General features: G+C 55.0%; 2 protein-coding genes across 2 annotated transcripts; both read right to left on the reverse strand.

The window, feature by feature from the left end:
* Positions 1–1,181: 1,181 nt before the first annotated feature.
* On the reverse strand, positions 1,182–3,099 carry BDP81DRAFT_497896 (uncharacterized protein; the record flags this gene model as incomplete). The annotated part of the gene is made up of 5 exons (XM_060595457.1): positions 1,182–2,207; positions 2,267–2,303; positions 2,363–2,590; positions 2,641–2,940; positions 2,988–3,099. Coding segments are annotated over 5 exons (1,703 nt in total), but the record flags the coding sequence as incomplete, so codon positions are not given.
* A 5,855-nt stretch (positions 3,100–8,954) lies between these two features.
* On the reverse strand, positions 8,955–9,805 carry BDP81DRAFT_90433 (uncharacterized protein). The gene has a single exon (XM_060596475.1). It carries the CDS (start codon positions 9,594–9,596, stop codon positions 9,141–9,143), a length of 456 nt encoding a protein of 151 aa, XP_060450935.1. The 5' UTR covers positions 9,597–9,805; the 3' UTR covers positions 8,955–9,140.
* Between the last annotated feature and the right edge of the window lie 10,259 nt (positions 9,806–20,064).

Below are 20,064 nucleotides of genomic sequence, written 5' to 3' on the forward strand. Positions count from 1 at the left end.
TTTTGTCCTCAGTTTGCAGCAAAAAAGAAGTCCGTCGAGAGGCAAGCCTTCGTCGCGGTACATCAAATAAAAATCAAAAAGATCATATCAGCACAAACGTGTAAACTCCGCCCAATGCAGTTTGGAGGTTCTCGAGCCCATCCATCCAAGTATTTCCCTTGTGTTGTTGTGTTGTTGAACTCCTTTGTAACGCCGTGTGTGGGTTGTGTTGGTGGTGTGTTTTGCATCAAACACGAAAACAAATCGCTATGCAAGTTTGGATTGTAGAGTGCCAATGTAATCCGTAAGGAGTGTGTGTGTGTGTGTGTGAATCTTTTTTTTCTTTTTCTTTCCCGTCTCTCTATAATTCGAGATGCTTTTTCTTCTGTTGTCGTCAAGTCATAAAAAGGAGTGTGATGCACTGGGTATCATCCGATATGCCGGTGAGAGTAGGGAACGTCTATGGTTGTTTGTGGTGGATCGGGGGTATCATCTTCGATAATTAAGGAAGGAGTGTCGTCGTAGATTTAATGGTGAGGCAGTTGATCGCCGTTGAGGTCGTATGTAGTTGGTGATAATAAAAAGGATAGTCGTGGCAATGCGGCGGCGGCTGGCGCCCCCGGATCAACCGGTTGATCTCTCGAAAGGAGTGTGTAGTGTACATTGGCGTAATTGTGTCGATGCAGCAGGTATTATTAAAGGGTGTTTCGAAATCAAAGGGGGTCCCAAACGATGGTGATGAGAAAGAACTTGAAGGTGGTGGAGATATGGAAACAGGGAGCAGGCAGAGAAAAGCCTATGTCTCGCGCTCCTTGCCCTTCTCGCTGTTGAACTGGAAGGTCGGTGTCGATGGCACGCGCTGTTGGTTGCGTGGTGGGAAAGGTGCGCTGACCGACATGGGAGAGTCGCCCGTGACGGAGACGGAGGAGGATGGTGTGTGCCGGTGACGTGGGAGAGGCATGCCGCGAGGAACTGGTGACTCGGGAAGGGGGAGCATGCCGAAGAGTTCGGGGTGGAGGAACGGGGATGGGGGCAACGTGTTGAGCGAAGATGAAGCCAGGACGTTGGAATCCTCCGGTGGCGGGTAGGTAGGGGTGGTGGGCATCCTGAGCGGCGGTCAATCCGGCATTCTTTCCAAGCGACAATTGTATTTGAGCCGTAGTGGTTATCGAGGGTGCCATGGAGGGGAGGGCAGGGCCTTTCTAGATCCACACGGGCTGCTGGGTGGTGGGAGAGACGAACCCGACGCCAAAGTTGTGGGAACCGCCGACGATGGGGGTAGGCACGCCGCTCATGTCATAGCTCTCGTACGAGCCGTACTCCTCGTTGTCGCTGTACGCAACGGAGCCCTCAAATGTCGAAGATGCCGGGCTGTAGCCGCCGTAGTTGGGGCTGGGGATGTTGAGGTACTGCGAGTTGACGTACGGGGACGACAACACCAGGGGGGAGACGTTGCTGGGTGGCGCTGACTCGGCATTGAGCATCTGCAGGGACTCGGCACTGTAGCTGAAGGCAGGGTTGTGGCCATATGGCAGATACGAGTCGCTGACGGGAGGCAGGGGAACCGGCTCGTTCATGTAGAAGTTGGGAGGGTTGAACTGCGGGAACGAGGGCGTTCTCGCGGGCTGGATCCAACCCATCCTCGAGCGGAACTCGTTGACCGTATCAATGGGGAACTCCATGAGCGTCAGGGGAGTCTGCAGGTCGCCGTCGTGGTTGGCCGAGATGTTGATGGAAAGGAGGCGGCGGGCGATTTCCTCGACAGGGCCGATGGACAAGCTGCCAAAGTAGGCGGCGCCAATCTCAGTGAACAAACGCTCCATGATCAGGGCCACTGTGTAGTAGTAGGCAATGATGATGAGTGCGCTGGGCGACCCGCCCGTCTGCTTGAGGTACATGACCGGCAGCCAGAAGAGCCACGTCCGCAGGGGACGAAGGCGCTCAAACTGCTGGGAGACGGACAACGCGGGGCTGACCTTGCGGGCGCCCTTGAGGAAGCTGATCAACTGCTGGATTGACTTGGTGTCCTCCTTATTGTGCTTGAGGTGGGCCTCGACCTTTTGGAGCTGGCTCAGGGTGCGGTTAAAGGCGTCAATGTCCTCCTTGCGTGGCTGGCTCGGCTTGTGATCCGGACTGGGAGAGGCGGGAGCGGTTGGAAATGTGCAGCTCTCGGCGATGAAGTCGCCAAATTGGGACTCGTGCTTCCAGGAGTCCATGGCCTCAATGACCTAGAGGGTACGGGTTAGCAGTTGCCCTCAAACCAGGCGGCTTCCTGTGTACAACATACCGATGAGGTTCCTTGCATGAGCTGGGTCCAGCTTCGCCTGCAATTTTTGCGTTAGCGCGTGTACTGCATAGCGGATGGTTGCTGCGAGTTGCCTACCAATCTGTGGCTTGCCACGACAGAACAAGAGAGGCTGCCAAGACGGCATCCGACGTCTCGCGGTTGAACATGCCAATAGCCTCCTGCAGACCCTTGAGGGCGACGCCGCGGTGCTCGTATGCCATGTTGCCCACCAGGGGGCAGTCGGTCAAAAACGCAATATGCGTGGCTGAGAAAGCCAAAAGCGCGTGCATGACATAGGCGTTTGTCGCTCCAATCTTGATGATGCTAGTCTGGGTCAGCATGGCTCGGAATCGAGTAGACCGTTTCTCACTTACGTGGGGATATGGCGTGTCCAGAGGGTGAAGCCGTTGGCATCAAAGGTAGACAACTCATTGCAGATGGATGCTACGTGGTAGATCAACCTGAGATCCTCAACAGACAAGTACTGGGGATTCGGTGCCGGGTAAATGCCGAGAGACAGGAACGGGAACTGTCCTGTCTGTTGCCACTGCGAGATTTCTGCCTCAATTTCGGGAGTCCACATGAGGTCGGGCTTGTCGGGCGTTGTTGACCTGTCCTCGGGCATGGGCATGTCATTGTAGGGGCAGCGAATCTTGTGCTTTGTGCAGTTGCGGCTGGCTGTGTTAGTTGGCGGTTCGACAACGAAGCATGAAGTACACACCATTGGGGAAAGTTCTCGTCGCATCTGATGTGACGGCGCTTGCAAGTCTCACAGCCCTTGCGGGACTTGGTGTGACTGCGGCGGGGAGGACCACCACCAGGACCGGCCATTGTAAGCTCGGGGGATGAACTAGACGAAAGAACTGTACGTGTCAGTGTCGAGCGGGAGACGAGGAGGCAGGCAAGACGCACATGGAAGTATACACGGACAGACGACCGTGTATGGATAGCGAGTGGTGGATCGTTACTGGGAAAGCAGCGTAAGGCTTAGTCCCAAGACTAGACTTTAATACTGCGGAAGAGTGTCGATGGACCGGGGCAAGCGATGCAAAGGAGCAAATGCGTCCTTGGATGTGTAAGCGACCGGCAGCAGGTTGGTCAGGCGCTTGGTGTGAGGCGATGACAGGAAAATTGGTAAAGAAAGCCGCTTTGCTCGATAATCGATTTGGCGGATTCCTCTTACGTCTCTTTCTGTCCTTGGTTCCTTTCTTTTCTCTTCTTCTTCTTTTCCCAGTTCCTGATACTAAATAGCGATCGTGGGTGGGCGGGTTCTGAGTTTCCCTAAGTTTCCTTTGTATATCTCAAGTCCTCTGTTTCCGAAAAAAGCGAGTGTGGTTGATCAGAAGACCGATATTCAGTGATGGAGCATTTGCTGGTTGTAAGCCGAGTTGTGGGATAGGCGGGGTTGTAAGCTAGCGAGTCCCGGGTGTTGTTGAGGCTGGAGACCAGGGTATTGGGCGATGGATGCTTCGAGGCTGCTGGGGGGTAGGACTGGGCGCGGTTTGGAGGGTTTGGATTTCCGTTCCTTTTTTGTGTGTGTTCTGCTTTGTTTCTCTTCCGATGATCTTGTTGGGAGAGAAATGATTGAAACAAGAGGGCGGGAGGAGGTTGGCTTCGAGGAGGGTTGGATTTGAGATTTTGGCGGAAAAAGAAAAACACAAGAACGCGAAAGCGAATGACAGGAGTCAACGAGGACTTCCTAAGAGTAGAGTTAGGAAAAAGCGAATGTGGTTGAGGACAGCGCGAGCAGCTCAACGAGGCTGATGAGGTTTGATGTTTGATGTAGGCTGAGAGGAGGGGAGACAGGAAAAGGCGGTGGTAGATGGGCCGGGGACAGATACAGTTAAATAATGGCACCTCACCTCTCACGTCCCCAAGAGGAGAGAGAGACAGTGGCCGCAGCAGGCACAGCACATACACACACACATGGACGTACACCACTCACACACAGGCTCAGTCTGGCTTTGGCTCAGGAAGAGGGCGGCACACACGGTTGAGAAGTGCCACACCAGGTCCGGCCTAATCGGGGCAAGGCATGACCACCGGGTGGGAATAACGGGGCATGACCTGTGAGCAAGGGCAGAGGAAAAGCAAAGAGAAAAACAGCTGTGCTGTGCAGGTTGCTGCAGCTGTGCTCCTCCGTCTGGCGAGGGTGGGTGTGTGTGTGTGTGTGTGTGTGGATGTGGATGAGATGTCCAGGTGCGCAGACCCCAGGAGTAGGTGCGGGTGCAAGGTGCAGGGCTATGAGAGGAGAGAGAGAATGTATGGGACAGGGACATGTGTGGACTGTGGAGGGGAGGGGCCGTCCGTGCTGGGATCGTTGCTGGGACTAAGCAGTGTGAAATCCGTACGTACCGGGTCATTAACTCTCTCTCAGCGATGTGCGAGATGTATCTATGTATGTGTGTGTAGGGTGGTGTGTGTGAGAGTGTATTCGTACACCATGTTGTTGCTCTCTCCAACTGCGAATGTCTTTCCAGAGTTGACAGAGAGACCGAGGGAGCGAGTGCCTCAGTAATGACAGATCCAGCAGGTTCTGGATCCGAGAAACAGGGTTTCCGCGGATTCTGACACAGTCGTCCGCGGCTGGGGTTAAGCCTGTTGGACAGAGAGGCTTGGAGTGTGTCGGTGAGGACTTGTGCGTCGCGGAGCTTATTCTTCTTCTTCCTTCTCTCTCCGTACCGTTGTCGTCCGTCCGTAGGGGGGCAGGAGTGAATCGCGATGCCCTGTTGAGATAGGTAGGAAGGGATGGGATGGGTTGGGATGAGATGGGACTCTAAGATGGGAAGGGGGATAAGAGCAGGGATCCTGGCTATGGTCAGCCAAAGAGGTGAGGTGAGGGATGGTAAGGATTGGCTGTGTGTCCGTACACAAGGTAACGCAGGCGTGTGTGCATGTACTTTAATGCATGGGGAGACTGGGGGTGAAGACGAGAGAATGAGAATGTTAAATGTGAAAGAATAGTTATTTCTCATCGAGGGTGGGACGACTACAAAAAGAGTCCGGCAAGGCGGAAGAAGATGAGTACGTACTGAACAAATGGGGGTGAAGATGAATGAGAGGAGCATACACAGTAGGAGAGATAATGGGTCGAAGTCGCCGCCGGCATGGATGAATCCCTAGGGTACTAACTAAGAGACTCCTTGTCATGTCTGATGAGCTTGATGTCAACGGCCATCATCATGTCTCGATGTTCGGGCGTGTATTGACACGGGACTCGAGCAGCTTGCCCCAGCATCCGGTAAGTCGTAGTCTGGGATTTCCTTAGGCGAGCAGACGCTCGGCGCTATTCCGCGTCTACCGTGTCTATCAACGTCGGTATCTGTCAAAGACGGCCGTAGTAGGGTCGTAGTGTCGAGTGTAAAGACATGACTACGCCCGAAACGTTAGTTTTGTGCTGTACTGGGCAATGTGCTGTTTGTCCATCGCACCGCCAATCTCCCCGTTCATCCGCCAAAAGTCGACCCAAAAAAGAGCCAAAATTAAAAATAACCCTGGGCCCCTCCTCCCGTGGGTGAGCCGGCTTCTTGGGCCCCAACCAAAAGGCGGCGGCGATTCTCACTGGCAAAAAAAAACTAAAAAACTAACGCAGAGCGAGGGAGAGAGACCGGGGGCCGGGGCGAAAGAAGCCACTCACTCGGGGCCGCCAGTGGGAGTGACCGAGAGGTGAAAACAAGCGGTGGGGTCAAGTCTGTCCAAGAGAAGACAGATGATTGACCGACCTGGCCGAGGGGCGGGTGAGTAAGTGAGCGTGAGCGAGAGAGAGAGAGACTGAGAGAAAGAAGGGGGGGTAGGTAACAGAAACTGAGTGAAAGAGAGAGTGTGTGAGTGTGTATGTTAGTGAGTGAGTGAGCGACTGACTGATTTTGGCCCTCACCTCACCCTCTCGAGACTTTCTCTCCCCACGCCCGCGTGCTGATGATGATTCTAGTCCATAATGGGGCTGAACAGCTGTGGGAATCGTCGTCTGCGGTACGCTCGCATCGTGTCCATGCCGAATTCCCACCTCCTTTCGCACCTCTCTCTCTCTCTCTCTCTCTCTCTCTCTCTCTCTCTCTCTCTCCCCAAGCAACCCGCACTCCCCCTCCATACCGAACCGACCACTGGGAGACAGCCCTTGAGTTTGCTGCGCCTCAAGCTGCTGCTTCCGCTTTGCTTCGCTTTTGCTTTCACGTCCCAAAGTTCGCCGACGGAAACATGCTCTCCAGCGCTAGCAGACAAGCCCGCACCATCTCCCCATCTGGCGACTTTCTAGCGCGTTCCTCTGCTATGCCCTTCCCAGTTAGCCATCCGCTGTGCTGTGTGGCTGGTTTCTCCTCGGGCACTGGCACAGGGCCCCGTTGCCTCTGTTACCTTCGCCTCCCTGGCGCCGTCGCAGGCTGCTGCTGTTGGTGATTCTGCCGCTGGTCTCACTCTCGCGGCTGCTTTCGCTGCTTGTCTCCTTCGGGGATGGCTTCGTTACCTTTGCTGTCCCTGCTACCGGCCCATCATCGCATCACTGCATCGCGCCGCTGATGCCATGCCATGCCATGCCATACTGTTCCATCACCGCTCCGTATAGCCTCTCTATTTTCGATGCTCGCTTGACTGGACCTCGCGACCACCGGCCGAGAAGCTGTATGAGCCTCAGAGGTCAGAGGTCAGAGAATAGGGGCAGGGGCCAATCTTGTCCCGATCCAGTCCAATGACACGCTGCGGGCGAGGTGTCGGCAGGGAGCTAGTCAACACGATGGAGGCGAAGCAATCGCCAGTCAGCGAGTACTGCATCGCTGCTTGTCTGTGCCAGCGTCTGTGCCGGTGACTCTTTGCGACGCTGCCGAGCCAGTCATGGGCGATATCCCCCAACCCAACTCAATTCATCCCATCCCATCTTTCGGTCTCTCATCCTCTTTACCCTCATGCTCATGCAAACATGCTCGTGCAACGCGCCCACTCAGCCGATGACAGAGCACCGCTCACCGTCCAGTCCCAGACAACCATTTGGTTCAGCTTCATGCGAGCTTGGCCCTGTGCCCTTGATTTTATTTCGTGACACCATTCAGCAAGAAATCTAGGCACTGTCAATGTTCGGGCAGAAGTCAAAGTGGCCCGTCAGACCGGAGCTCGGGCGGCAAGCAGTATCCGCTGCTTTTTTCGTCCATCCCAACTATAGACTCTGAGATGAAGACGAAAACAGAGGAGTCAAGGGGCAGGCAGACTCGGAGATCCAGTACAACATCTCCATAGCCAGCAGAAGCTTCATGTTTGGGTCTTGGGGATGGAAGCCTCTTCGCAGGCCCCATCCATACTGGGCCTCTTTGTCAAGCTGTCACCAAGGTCATCTCTTGGCTTGGTAGACCACCGTCGCCCAGCTGGCAGACTCAGGTGACTTAGGTAATAGCGTCGAGAACCGAATTGCAGGACCTATAGCATGAGAATAGCAGGCGGCGAGCGTAGACAAGTTGAGTTGAGCACCGCCCAGAGTAACAATCCATTGCCCTCGGCATTCGCCATTTGAGCTTGCAGGGTCTGCATCTGACTAGTCCTCTCCGGTGCTGAGAGGGTGCTCAGGGAGTCAAGACTCAAAAGTGATGTATTCGGTCAGAGCCCGACTAGGAGGCCAACATCGTCATGTGGACTCAACTTGCCTGCCTTCCTATGGCCCCGGGTGTGGTGACATGCAGTACCGTCCGTCGCCAGAACCCTACACAAAGGTCCCGTCACCTTGGCTCATGGCAGCATAGGTAGCATGGCTGCAGTGGAAGCGGTTGTCTCCGTGTGTGCGCCCACAGCGAGTGGCTCTCTCCATTCCCAACGACACCCGATGCCCATTTGTTGTACCTACCTACCGCCTGCCCTATGGCCCCAATCGAGTGGCCCTAGCACTGGGTCCAACAAATAGCCTCCGCGGGCATGGGTGTATTGCTGGCGGCGTGCCTGTGTCTGCATCGCCAATTTTCGTACAATTTTTCCCACCTCGCTCTTGCGTGGTCTTTCGATCGCCTGGGAACAGGAACTTCTGCGTTCCGAAGTTGCACACGCAATCGTCCCAAGTCAGATGACGAGTGCGTCTCTGCCACCATCGTCTCGACATCTCTGGAAGCTGACGTTGCCGCGGCGAGAACTGTCCAAGAAGCTGGAGAGTTCGACTCCCATCATGCCACAACCTTGGAGGATAAGAAGCTCGAACTCTCAGCTACGGCCCCGCCCTGGTCCTGGTCTGTCGAAGAGGAGTGTCCTTGTATCGTTTCCCATCCTGACCGGAAGAGGAAGGACCCTGTTCCCATCTCTACCTGTTCCCATCTCTAGTCTACTAGAACGACTGGCGAACGTTATGCGGTCATGGATCATGGGCATCCGTGCGTACTTCCCCCTTGGGCTCCCCATCACCCATGCGGACCTTGCCCCGTGGTATGCTATGCCGAAAGAAGCGCCAGCGCGATGCGGCGACGACGAGAATGAAGGTGCCCAGCTGGCGGACACCGTCCTGAAGAGAACAGCCAAGGAACATCAGGCAAGGTGAAAGCTCTCCTAGCCCAAGCTACAACTCTCCGCGACGCCAGAAGTGGTCTAGGACAGAATACCAGGTAGCATCAGCCAGAGAGACCTGACGGTCATTCAAGACATGGTTTCAAGCCTGTGCCGTCGCGTCCGAGCTTTCGAACCACAGCACTCACACAAGTTCCCTACCAGGACCTGGGTCGAGGCCGTGGCAGGGGCTTGATGGGCAAACTCCAACTACATCCACTGTCCACTATGGTATGGATCTGCTGCTGCCGCTGCCAAAACAAACCATCAAAAGTGCTTGGTGGTTTGTGCTTTTCTGGTGAAGCAACGACACGGCGTCCAAACCATCTCGGTGCGACGTTTGGGGGCCTGTGTTCTGCCTTGTGTGTTATTTCTCCGACTCGCGTGTCCATCGATCCCTTGAGCTTGTCCCCTGTCTATGGCCAGAGTCCCTGCCGAGTCTGAGAAACAGTCCATGATCCCATTCTCGTCTCTGGAGGCTGACATTGTGCCCCTCGGCTGTGTCCCGATACACTTCAGACGACTGCCGGAGCCAACCGGATGTCAAATCATGAAGGCGAATCGAGCAGATCTTGGGACTAAGGTTTGAGGTTGTTGCTGTTATGTCATATCTGCTGGACCTCTCCGTCCGGAGCACTACGGCCAAGGGCTTGGAGAGGAGCGTGAAAGAGTTTTTGAAATGGAGGTCCGAGAAGAAAAGAAAAGTACCACGATCGTTTCCCCGCTCTACTTCGGCGTCCAGATTCGCCTCGGTGGGTTCGCTAGCGTAGCTTGCCTTGATGCTTGGTATCCGTTCCGTACTTCGTAGTGTAGGCGGGTGCATCGCGCGCAGCGAGTCAGAGTGAGAGAGGACGGTGGAGAAGACTAATTCAAAGACAAAAAAACGTTAATTCGATCCCCCCTACCCAGCAAGAACAAGACGCGATGCTTTGGAGCTCTGTCTCAAATAGAATGAATCTCCTTGGGGGATCTCTGTCTCCCGAGGTCTCGTCGCATTTCCTCCGAAGCCTTCTCAACCTGCCCCCATCAATGTCTGCTCCGCCGCGCTGGGGTTGAGCGCGGGTCGCTTCTATCCAGGGTCTCCATCTCTGCTCTTGTCTCTTGTCGTTGTTTGAACATGCCTTTACCAATCTGCAAGGGGCTGGGAGATCGGAGTTGAAGGGCGTCTTTCTGGTTCTGGTTGGCTGAAACAGCAGTTTCTCGTGTCCATTTTTGGCGTGCGCTGCTAGGGTATTTGACCCATGCTCTGGTTTTCCAGCCCTGGAATGAGAAACGTGAATGGGGGCGCTCGTCATAAACAGCTTTCCCAAATTGTCAACGAGATCTCAGATAGTCATCGCAAACCACGAGGCACCTGGTGTCACCGCTTAGCGCAGCCAGCAACGAATCGTCAACCTGTCTGTCTGTGCCGGCCCTCGGGGGTGTGACGCTCATGTGGTGGCGGTGGCTGGTCTCAACGTCGTCCAGCAAGTCAGCTTTCACACAGGCCGACGAGTGCGCGCGCGCGCGTCAAGGGTCGCTCGTCTCTGGCCGGGCCCGCGTGAGGTCCGCTTCTTTGTGCCTGACCGCCCCGTGTGGCTCTCCTGTCAACCCTGTCAAACTGTCAGGGATGTCCTTTCATGACACAGGACACGCCAGGACCAGCACACCAAACATTGATATGGAGTTTGTCATTTGTTGGCCAGCAGCGGTGTGAAGCAGCAGCGAGATAATCTTCCGAAGAGACATCACGAGTGGGTTTGGCCTTGCTGGGCGGGATGTTGGAGTCTTGGAGATGGGGGCGCTCTCTCCTGGGGTCCAAGGAACCGAGGTAAATGAGAGGGAGGGAGCTTCCAGTTGTCGGAGGCAGGTCGGAGAGCGGCCGCCAGACGTGACCTCCCGACCGTCCGAAGTATCGATGCAGGAAATGCAGGAAATGCAGGAACGAGAAGCGCACGAGGCCTTAGAGGTCGGCGGTGCAGCAGAGTCGAAAGAAACCTGGTTCATTTTGACATCAACGTACGCTTCTCGGCCCGTCTGCGTAATTCGGTCCATACGGTGATGTGAGCGTCAGCGAGCCTCTGACAACATAAGCACCACATCATGGCACACTTTTTTTTTTTTTTTTTAACTCCCCGCCGACGACCGAAGTTACTGTGTGTCTCAGTCGATTGGCCGGCGAATAATGACCTGCGGCCTGAGGCTCTAATATGGTGTCCTCCTCCCAATATCCATGCAGAAGCATGGTTGAGGGCATCTGGATCTTGCCGTATTCGGCAAGGCGGGTTTCTATTCTTAAATAACCTTCTTTCATTGTTGTCTGCGAGATTTCGGTCAAATTCACACCGCGTGCGTTGGCTTTCGAGTGCTTTGGAGGGACTTCTCGGGTACCGGGGCATTTCAGCTCTCAGGGTCCTTTGGGAAACGGCATTTGCTGATCTGGAGCCACAGTATTCTTTTTTTTTCTCTCATCTGTCTTGTCCATATCCGGCAACGTCAGCAATGTCATGCGTGTGCGTCGTTGGCTGGGGCTGAGAGACGCAACGTTCCATAATACGCTGGCCGTCTGCCGATGATGCATAGCATTGGGACGGGCGGCACCTCAGCGATCTCACTTGTTAAGTCGCCGACAGGCAGCGATTTGGGGCACGCCGTTCGCTTCGTCTCTGGTAGACTCGTTGGTGATCGACATCCGCCGCCGCGTTTGATTTGGGCGCAAAGACGATCCCGCGCTCGGGACGTGTCAAAATCTCAACTAGAGAGGCCTCTAGGGAGACACGTTGGGTTCGAAATCGGCCCTGCAGATAGCTGATCTGACATGCCCCCACTGCCGCCGTCACGTCGAGATGGTGGGAAATTTCAGACAGCGCGCGGGCACGGCGCGGGCACAGCGCGGGCACAGCGCGGGCTGATCGCTGTGTGATGGTGAAAACATTGCGGCCGCCAGCTGCCATTGGCTCTTTGACCGACAGGGCAATGGGAAACCCTGTGCGCATCACCGACCCGCATATGTGAGTTGGACGTTGTGCGAGCCGCGACGGCCGAGCGCGGTGAGTAGACGCATGGGGTGTCCCGGAAGCCTCGAGGCTAGGGAAAGAGATCTGCCTCTCCAACACTGTTCGCGCCATGGCGCCCACAGAAAGTGGTGTTTTTTTCCCTCTCTCCCACACACGATGCTGCCCGCTATATTTCTGTGGCCTCTGAGAATCCACAAGCCCGGCAGCCCGGTGAGACCGTGAGGCTCCCTCGAGATCTGTGGATAGTCAGTCCAACTGCGAATTCGCCACGGAACTAGCGGAGTCTCGGGGCTAGCTTTCCTTCCACCCCGACCCGCCAAGTTTGTCAAGCGCTACTTTGCCAGGAGCCACATAGAGGATGCGTGCTGGTGGCAGAAGACGCTGCAAACCATACAAGGCTTGCCATCCATGGACTCGATGAACAGGAGGCGGTGAAAAGGACAAAATGCCGAGCTAGTGCCACAATGCAGAGTGCAGTTGCCGTCCGATCAGTGGGTTGGTCGGTGGACGCATACTGATCAGCCACAGACGCAAAGGTAGAGAGAGATGCAGCGATGGAGCGATGCAGAGAGGCAGAAACACAAGAGTTGGACGCATGCAAGCGATGCCAATCAGTAGAGTAGATGACGGTGATTTGTTGATATGGCGCAAGAAATCAATTATCCTGGGCCTTCATTCGACAATGGGCTTGGCCAGGGTCTCCAAGCTTTGCTCCGCGTCGAGAACTCTTCGGTGCGGAGAAGATGCGACTCTGCCATGGACTTTTGCTGATGAAGGTAGTTTATCCGCTGCGAGTCCGAGCCGGGGACAGGCATGGGTGACTGGGCGAGCATGACAGCCCTAGGCTCGGGGGGCTAAAACGGGCGGCCATGCTGCCAGATGTCAATCTATGGCGTCTCGTCGGCCGAGTGACTAGCAGATTTTCCTTTGCCCATGATTCTTCTTGCTGGCCGGGTCCTACATGTCCAGGGCCCGTTGCTGTCCACCAGGGGGGCTTGAAGACGAGGGTGATGATGACTGATCAGAGCATGGGACGTCGATTCGATGGGGGTTGGATTCTTGGAGAATCTGCAGGCCCGCCGCCCAAGGCTGGAGTGTAGACGAAAGCGTACGGGTAAACGGTACGTACTTGGTAGTCTGCATCGGCAGCGAGGCGAAGGATATCATATCATATGGATATGGGTAATTCGCTCAAACTGATCCGTCCGTCTCCGCCGTGGGTTCACCGTTCGTGGGCGACAGCGGTCATTCTCGTTAATTATCGTTAATTGCTGTTAAATTGTTGGCATTTCTGCTGGGCTTCTGGAAAATGCGCAGGGCCGTCCTTCCCCACCATGCCTTGGACGGCACACCGGGCACAATCGGCAGGGGAAGCGTCGGAGTTCCACCGCTTAGCGGAGCAGAGGAACGTCGAAGGGAGGCCAATGACTGGGGGGGGGGGGGGGCGTGCAAGCACCATGAATGGTCGATTCTGATACCAGATGGGGGTTAGCAAGGTGGGAAGGGGTGTATGTGAAGAAGCTTGGTGATTGTGATGGATTCATGGGCCAGACGTGGTTGGCTGGTTGTCGAAAGAGCTGAACATACCGTCTTGACTGTCACTGACGGGAAGTACAGTACGAATACAATGTAGCAGTCTACTATGTTTGTAGTCTGTATCCGCGGGGATACAGCGACAGAGTGAGCCTAACCGACGACAGACCTTGTCATGAAGGCGGATGATGTGCATGTTGACAGGATCATGTCCGACTGCGCGGTGCCAGACGAGCCACTCTGGTGCGGCATTGTGGATTTTGTCGCCTCAACATTTGTGATTTCCATGGAGAAGGTGAACAGAAGCGAGAGATTGTCGTCTCATGTCGTTCATCCGGTCGCTAGCGTGGGTTCGATTAGAGTAACGCGAGGCCGAGGAATGCAAAAGTTCATGACCCGAGGCATCCTAGATGATGGAGGGAGAGGAGCCTCAGGAGCAGGAGAAAGAGAGTATCGAGTGGTTAGACAGCCAAACCACAATCAGAGAAAGTTAGGTAAGAATTGCTTGGAACATGGCCCCATGATGACGTCTTTGCTCCTTCCTGGGCTGAACTTTTACACACCTCAGTACAATGCTTAGGTAGGTAGGTAGGTACTAAAATCGACAAGCACTTGGAGAATCCAGGGCTCTTGTTTACCGGTGGACGCTAGCAGCTAGTCATCGGGGGGGGGAAGACATACTAGGTAAGAAAAGGCACGATATCTGGCAACTGCTCGAGCTGTGTTGTCTCGATTGATCGTTGCGCCGAAGCCTTGGCGTTACCCGTCGCGCGGCGCGGCTTCCCGACTTTGTGAGGGGAATTCCAAGGTAACGTATCTTGGCTAGCACTAGCACACCAGCACACCAGGTTCATTGGCTCAATGGTTCATTCTCCTCTTTCAAGCTCAGGCAGGAACTGGGAAGGCATGTCGTCGCTTCTGCTTCTGCTTCCGCTCCTGCTTCCATAAACGATGCTAAGGTAAGCGCGGCCTAGGTATTCAAACTCCAGACAGAAGGTGCGAAGTATGAGCCAAGGTGCTTTACTCTTAGTATTTACCGATGAAAGGCAAGGGCATTGGAAGCAAGCAAGCACATGGGTCAAAGACTACAAGGTACCTTCCATGACTGAACAAGGTTAGTTCCGCCGTCCCCCCAGCGCAAAGAGCCGATTTGCCGAGCCCATCTTGCCCCGGTGGCTTCCAATTTTATTTTATTTCTCTACGGAGTATCCATCTCTCTTCTTCGAATTAAAGCTGTGGAAACCCCAAAAAGACTTTTTTGTGGTGCCAGCGCCGAGCGGTGGTCAAAGAGAGGGGAGGGGACCTTGAGAAAGGAACCTTCCATGCGTGCGGCCCTGCACATTGGAAAAAGAGAAGGAAGGGGAGAGAAAAACACAAGGGCAGGAAGCGGATGGCAGGTGACAGATGATTGGTCTTTCCCCCGATACCCCGGTCAGATGGCTGCCTTGCATTGGCTAAATTTAGAAACAACCAGGTTGCCTGATCGGGAAACGCTAGCCAGTAGTAGCCGGTCGGTAATGGAGCTGGGGGCAGGAACAGGTGAGTGTTGTGTGCACCTGCCACCTGCCTCTGCAGTGACCAGTCTGCATCAGTCTCACCACGAGCCTTGCCTACCTCGGAGTGGTGTCAACCGAAATCTGCGCTTTGCCTTCTCCTTCTAGCGCGCTTCAGTCCTCTTTTGACCTCCACTGTCCACAGTCACGCCCGACAGTCTCTCGCTCGCAGGACGGAGTACCTACACCAAGTGGTCGGTCAAACTGCAAGTCTACTTGCAACTCCAACCTAACATCCCGTCATTACAGGCTACCTTACAGCAACAACAACCTTGAATTGCTGCAAGCCCAACCGTACCCTCGCACCCTCGTCCGGGACATGGCAGGAAGAAGCGAGCAACGACGGCCCTAATGCCTCCTTCATCTGCCTCTTCCCTGGAACTTGAAATTTGGAACGAACGGATACACTAGCAATCTAGTACACTCTTATTGCGGTTACCTCACGGACAGTTTGTCTATCTATCTCTACCTTACCCGACTCCTGGGCCCGTCTCTCACAGGCTCGCACTCGAGAGTTCCCACACTTACCTACGGATACCCTACCTATACACACCGAGCGAGCATCACCGCCATAGACCTGACCTGACCTAGCCTTGTCCACACTACTCCGTACGGATACCAGCCCAGAGCTTCTTGCTATACTACATCATGCGGCACTACCTTGCCGGCCATGGCCCGTCGTTCATGGGTCTTGAGCCCGAAGTCCGACCTTTCTCGTGCCGTGCCCACCTCTCAGCTCTCTCCACCATCTATCTTAACAGACGCCTTTTTTATGAGCCAACGAAATCACCCCTTCGCTCTCGTCTACGAAGCAGAGCCCAAGTTCCAACCCCCGGCCGCCGTTGCCAAGCCCCGGTCCTGTGACAACCTCTGGGCTCGATCCTAGCAACCTCTTCGGAGCTCATCGCCGTCGAAACCCGCGTATTCGACCTTGGCTCCGCTCTCCGCGAGCCCGTGTCTCTTGCTCGACTCTCGCCGTGGGCCGCTAGTCCTCCCCGAGGCACAGTCACGCAATCCTGGTTCTTATGCCTGTTCCCCAGCCATATCTCGTTCTTGAGAACTTTCTCTTACTTGGGTGAACGCTGGCTACTTGCATGCCACTTGTATGCTGCAAGACCAAGACTAAGAAAGCCACTCCTAGACGATTCGTAGAGAATTCCCACCACTGACCCGTGACCAGGGCTCTGACAGTTCACAGCATGACAAGCGCTGCGAGCTAACAGTAACCAGTTGCTGGCCTCGTGGAACGAACCATGGCCGCCGGGACGGCTTGACCACCCTCTTGGCACCTAATTCGTCTTGGCTTTTGTTTCCCAAAACCTAACGTCTGGCGCCTCCATGGCCAACAATGATATGATCGAACCTGATCGACGCTGTCTGTACCTTTCTGACTCGGCCTGCGCTCATTATCGACACTTTACTCGGCACAGCTAGGTCAACACGCCGTCTGCTTTTCCGCTACCCACCGGCTCCAGGCACATGGATTACCGCAGAATAAGCGCACCCCGCGGCCGTCGAACGCCATTTATTTGCCTCGATCTGTGGCTGAACGCAACTTAGTCCCCAACGGGTCTGAGTTGGGTCCGCCCTGCCAGCCGTCAGTCACCCTGTTGCCTCCACGTGCTCGACAACACAACTTGGGCTTCTTTGTGCGCGTATCTGTTGGCTGCTTGGTCGTCCAGTTCGTTCCGTCCCCGGCTTCAGGGGGGGTTGCCCTTGTAATCGGTTCCATGATCTTCGACGTGCGCAAGGGGGGAAAGTTCATGATGCTCTGTCGAACGACATATCCATCTGCTGCACCTCAAGCATTTGTCACAGCATCCGCCATCCGTCAATCTCCCCCTCACTGGAGCCCCCCTTTTCCTGGCTTTCCCCCCCCCCCCCCCCCTCCCCCTTCCCTTTGGTCATTGCGTCCCAGCCGGGACGCCTCACCCGATCTCTCAACGGCTTCTTGCACCCAAGACTATAGATCATCAAGCAACGTTGTACAGTCTCTACTGTGCTGCAAAAGCCACAGCACGACCGGCCCAATACCGGTCGGTGTCTTCTTCAGCACATGCGCAGCTCCTGAGCGCAAGATGTCCACCGCTCCGTTAGTTTACCACCTTGCGGTGTACTCTGCACGCTAACATCCACAGCTGCAACTTTTGCATGCCCCGAGCCCGAGATTGGCGAGATCATCGCCCGCCACGATTGCGCTGCGTGGGTTTCCCGCTTCCTGGCAGTAAATGAGGTGTAGCGTGAGACGTTCATGCCCCGATCCTTGGGATGCAGTCCTGTGTCTCCGATAGAGTGCGGATCATCCCATCACCTCCCCTCTCTGGATAGGAAGCCGTGTGCTTCGGTGACATGTCGTTGATCAACAAAAAGATCGCGATCTACCAGCTTTCTACAGCTTGCTGTGACGCGTGGGAGTACCGTTGCCAGTCTGATTAATACTATGTCATTTGCGTGTGACTTGGCGGAGCCCCAATGATGGTTGTTTAGCAGTTGTCCTGCCAAGGTGTCATGTTAGTCCCTCCGAGGGCATTTCACAAAGATTCCCAACGACTATCTTCTCGGACAAGTGCCCAATGGTAGTCAAGCCCTATGCCCTGGCTCGGGAAATCTCTCAAGACCCTCATCAAGGGCTTGATACAGTTAAACTTCCGTCAAAAGGGTCCAACCGTTTGCCACCTCGGGTCTTCTGCCGTTCTCCAACCCACAAGCTAGTGTTTGATAGGCATACGGATCACCCGGTGAGAATCCGGAGTGGCGTGGAAGTCTGTTTTTTCCTCGATCCCGTTGTTGTTTAGGAGAAAGTGCACAGTGAGAGACGGCGAACCGACTCCAGATGATGATGCTTTAGAGTGATATGCAGGCAGACAGACCTCGCTCCCTAGCGTCGGGAAATGCCCCATGGACAGTTGGCCCGGGTTGATGGCAACCTTGTTAGTAGCCTCACGGGAATGTCCCCCCTCAAAAAGCGTCCAATCTATTTTCGAAATGGGGGTTGGCTGGTTGCCTGGTTGGTCACTGGCGGCGGTGGTGGTGGTGGATTTGCCTAGGTTGCCATTGCGGGATGGCATGACTTGGTCGTCATATCAAGAGCGTTTGGCGTACCAGAGCACACGCAACTAACGGATTCCTTTGAGGCTTGCTGCACCCAAACGTTTGACGCTGGGCTATGGTGTGGCGCGTTACTAACGCCCTGCTCTTGTCATCCGCACCACTCACGTCGACTGACACGCGCCACAAGGTTTCTGGAAAGTCTGAAAGTCTGCCAGACTATCGGACATGTAAACTTTGTTTTCTGAGACCGTGGTGGTGTGTGTGCCTTCTTGGTCCCAATCCCTCTCGCCAAATCGTCCCGATTGTCGTTGCGGTCGTCAACAGACACGGGGGGGGGGGGCGCATTTACACTTTGTCCGCGAGTCAGGTCCCTTCTCACCCGGAGTTCATTCCTTGGAGGCTTTGAGGCACTTTTTGGGCTTGTTGGTTTTATTTGATAGCTTTGTGTGGTACCGACACACTCGCAACTAGTCTAGGCAACCGGGAATCTGGTATCCGCGATGAGCCGGCATTACCCAGACCACGTCAAACTTTCGGAATATGTGAAAGTTGATGGAGTGTGTGTGTGTGTGTGTGTGTGTGTGTGTGTGTGAGAGGCCTTGGCTGGGATTCCCGAGACCGGCGCATCCCGTCCTACATCGATGGGCTCAGGGGAGGAGGCGGCAACGGCGATCAACCCAGCTGGCGGATGTTGAAAGCATCACGGACCTGGAGGATGGTGGTCGTCTGGTGCACCGTACTGCCCAAACAGCGCCCCTTTTTGCCCCCCTCCCAACTCTCTCTCGAGAACTTCGGATCAAGCTGAGAGAGGACGGGTTTCGACGGCGGCGGCATCCTTCCTCCTCCCGCGGATCTAGGCATCTACTTCGGCACTTACGGCACCGAAAGGAGGAGACCGTTGAAATCTGATGAAGTGTTTAGCGCAGAAATAGCCTCTCACTGTGAAAAAGGACGCATGGCGGCGTCAGTCACACTCACACACATCACTTCACTTCACTTGCTCACTCACGCTAGATTACACCATAGGGCCCCCCCATTCCCGAAACCGAATCGAACGCCAAACTCTATAAAATTAGCTTGCCTGGGCCAAGTGGTTTGTTGCTTCTCCGTCTCGATGGAGGTGGCGGGCGGCGGTAAAATGAGACGACGGCAAAAGGAAGCGAGTTAGACGCGAAGGCGCTGACAAGCTTCGGCCGAACAAGCCTTCGAAAAGCTCTGGTATGTGGACGGACGGAATTCCGCAGACGCCTGATGGGCTAGCTAGATTCATGATCACTCATCTCGATAGGAATGGGAAAACCGAACCAAGATGGCGATTCCTGGTACCGGGTATGACGGTAATTCAGAACCTCTTTGACGTTAGGGGAGAGAGAGATGATCGCTCGGGGGAAGGCGTCAAAGTCTAAAGAGAGCAGTGGTCAGTTAGTCACTTTCTCCCTCTCTCTCTCTCTCTCTCTCACTGGTTGTTGCTACTTTCAGTCAAGTTAGGAAAGAAAGCTCAGACCGTCTTGAAGGAATATTGGACCCTACTCAGCGCCCGCTCTCCCGCATCTTGGCAAGGCACGAGTGACGAGAGAGAGAGGGAACCAAAAATCAAACGGTTTGCGGGCGCGCCTTGTTTTGATGGGACGAGGTGAAGTCGGAAAGGCCCTCTGGAGGCTGGAGGTGGGAGCCGACGTCGAGCCTCAAAATGCCCCAAGGCCCAAGGCCACCCCCCCGGGGGGCGGATCATGGGTGGCCGATGGATGACCCGACAGGATGTTCACGGGTTGTTTCTGCGCCAGTCATTTTGGCATCTCCGCTAGACGCCGCCCTGCTGCTGGCAGTCTGGCACCCCTGGGCTTTTGTGGCTTTTTTCCCCCTTCTTCATCCGTTAGGGCGGGTATGGTGCACGCCGTACATTTGGGGGTAAAAGGGAAAGAAGGAAAAGAGGGCTGAATGGAAGAAACAGCCCGGTCGAAATTGAGATCTACGTGTGCGACGTTGGGCAGGCAATATGAATCGCCTCTTTTCTCCTTCTATTCTCGCGTTCCTTTGTTCGTGTTTACTTTTCGGCGCATGGGTAGGTACGGAGTAGTTGGTAGGTAAAGGTAGGGTGAATTATTCTTAGAAGTTGGGGCCCATTTTGGCCTGCCGCGCGTGGGGAAAGGAAACCTCA

This window comes from Colletotrichum phormii (genome assembly GCF_030913505.1).
Source record: "Colletotrichum phormii strain CBS 102054 chromosome Unknown BDP81scaffold_2, whole genome shotgun sequence".
NCBI classification, from domain to species: Eukaryota; Fungi; Ascomycota; class Sordariomycetes; order Glomerellales; family Glomerellaceae; genus Colletotrichum; species Colletotrichum phormii.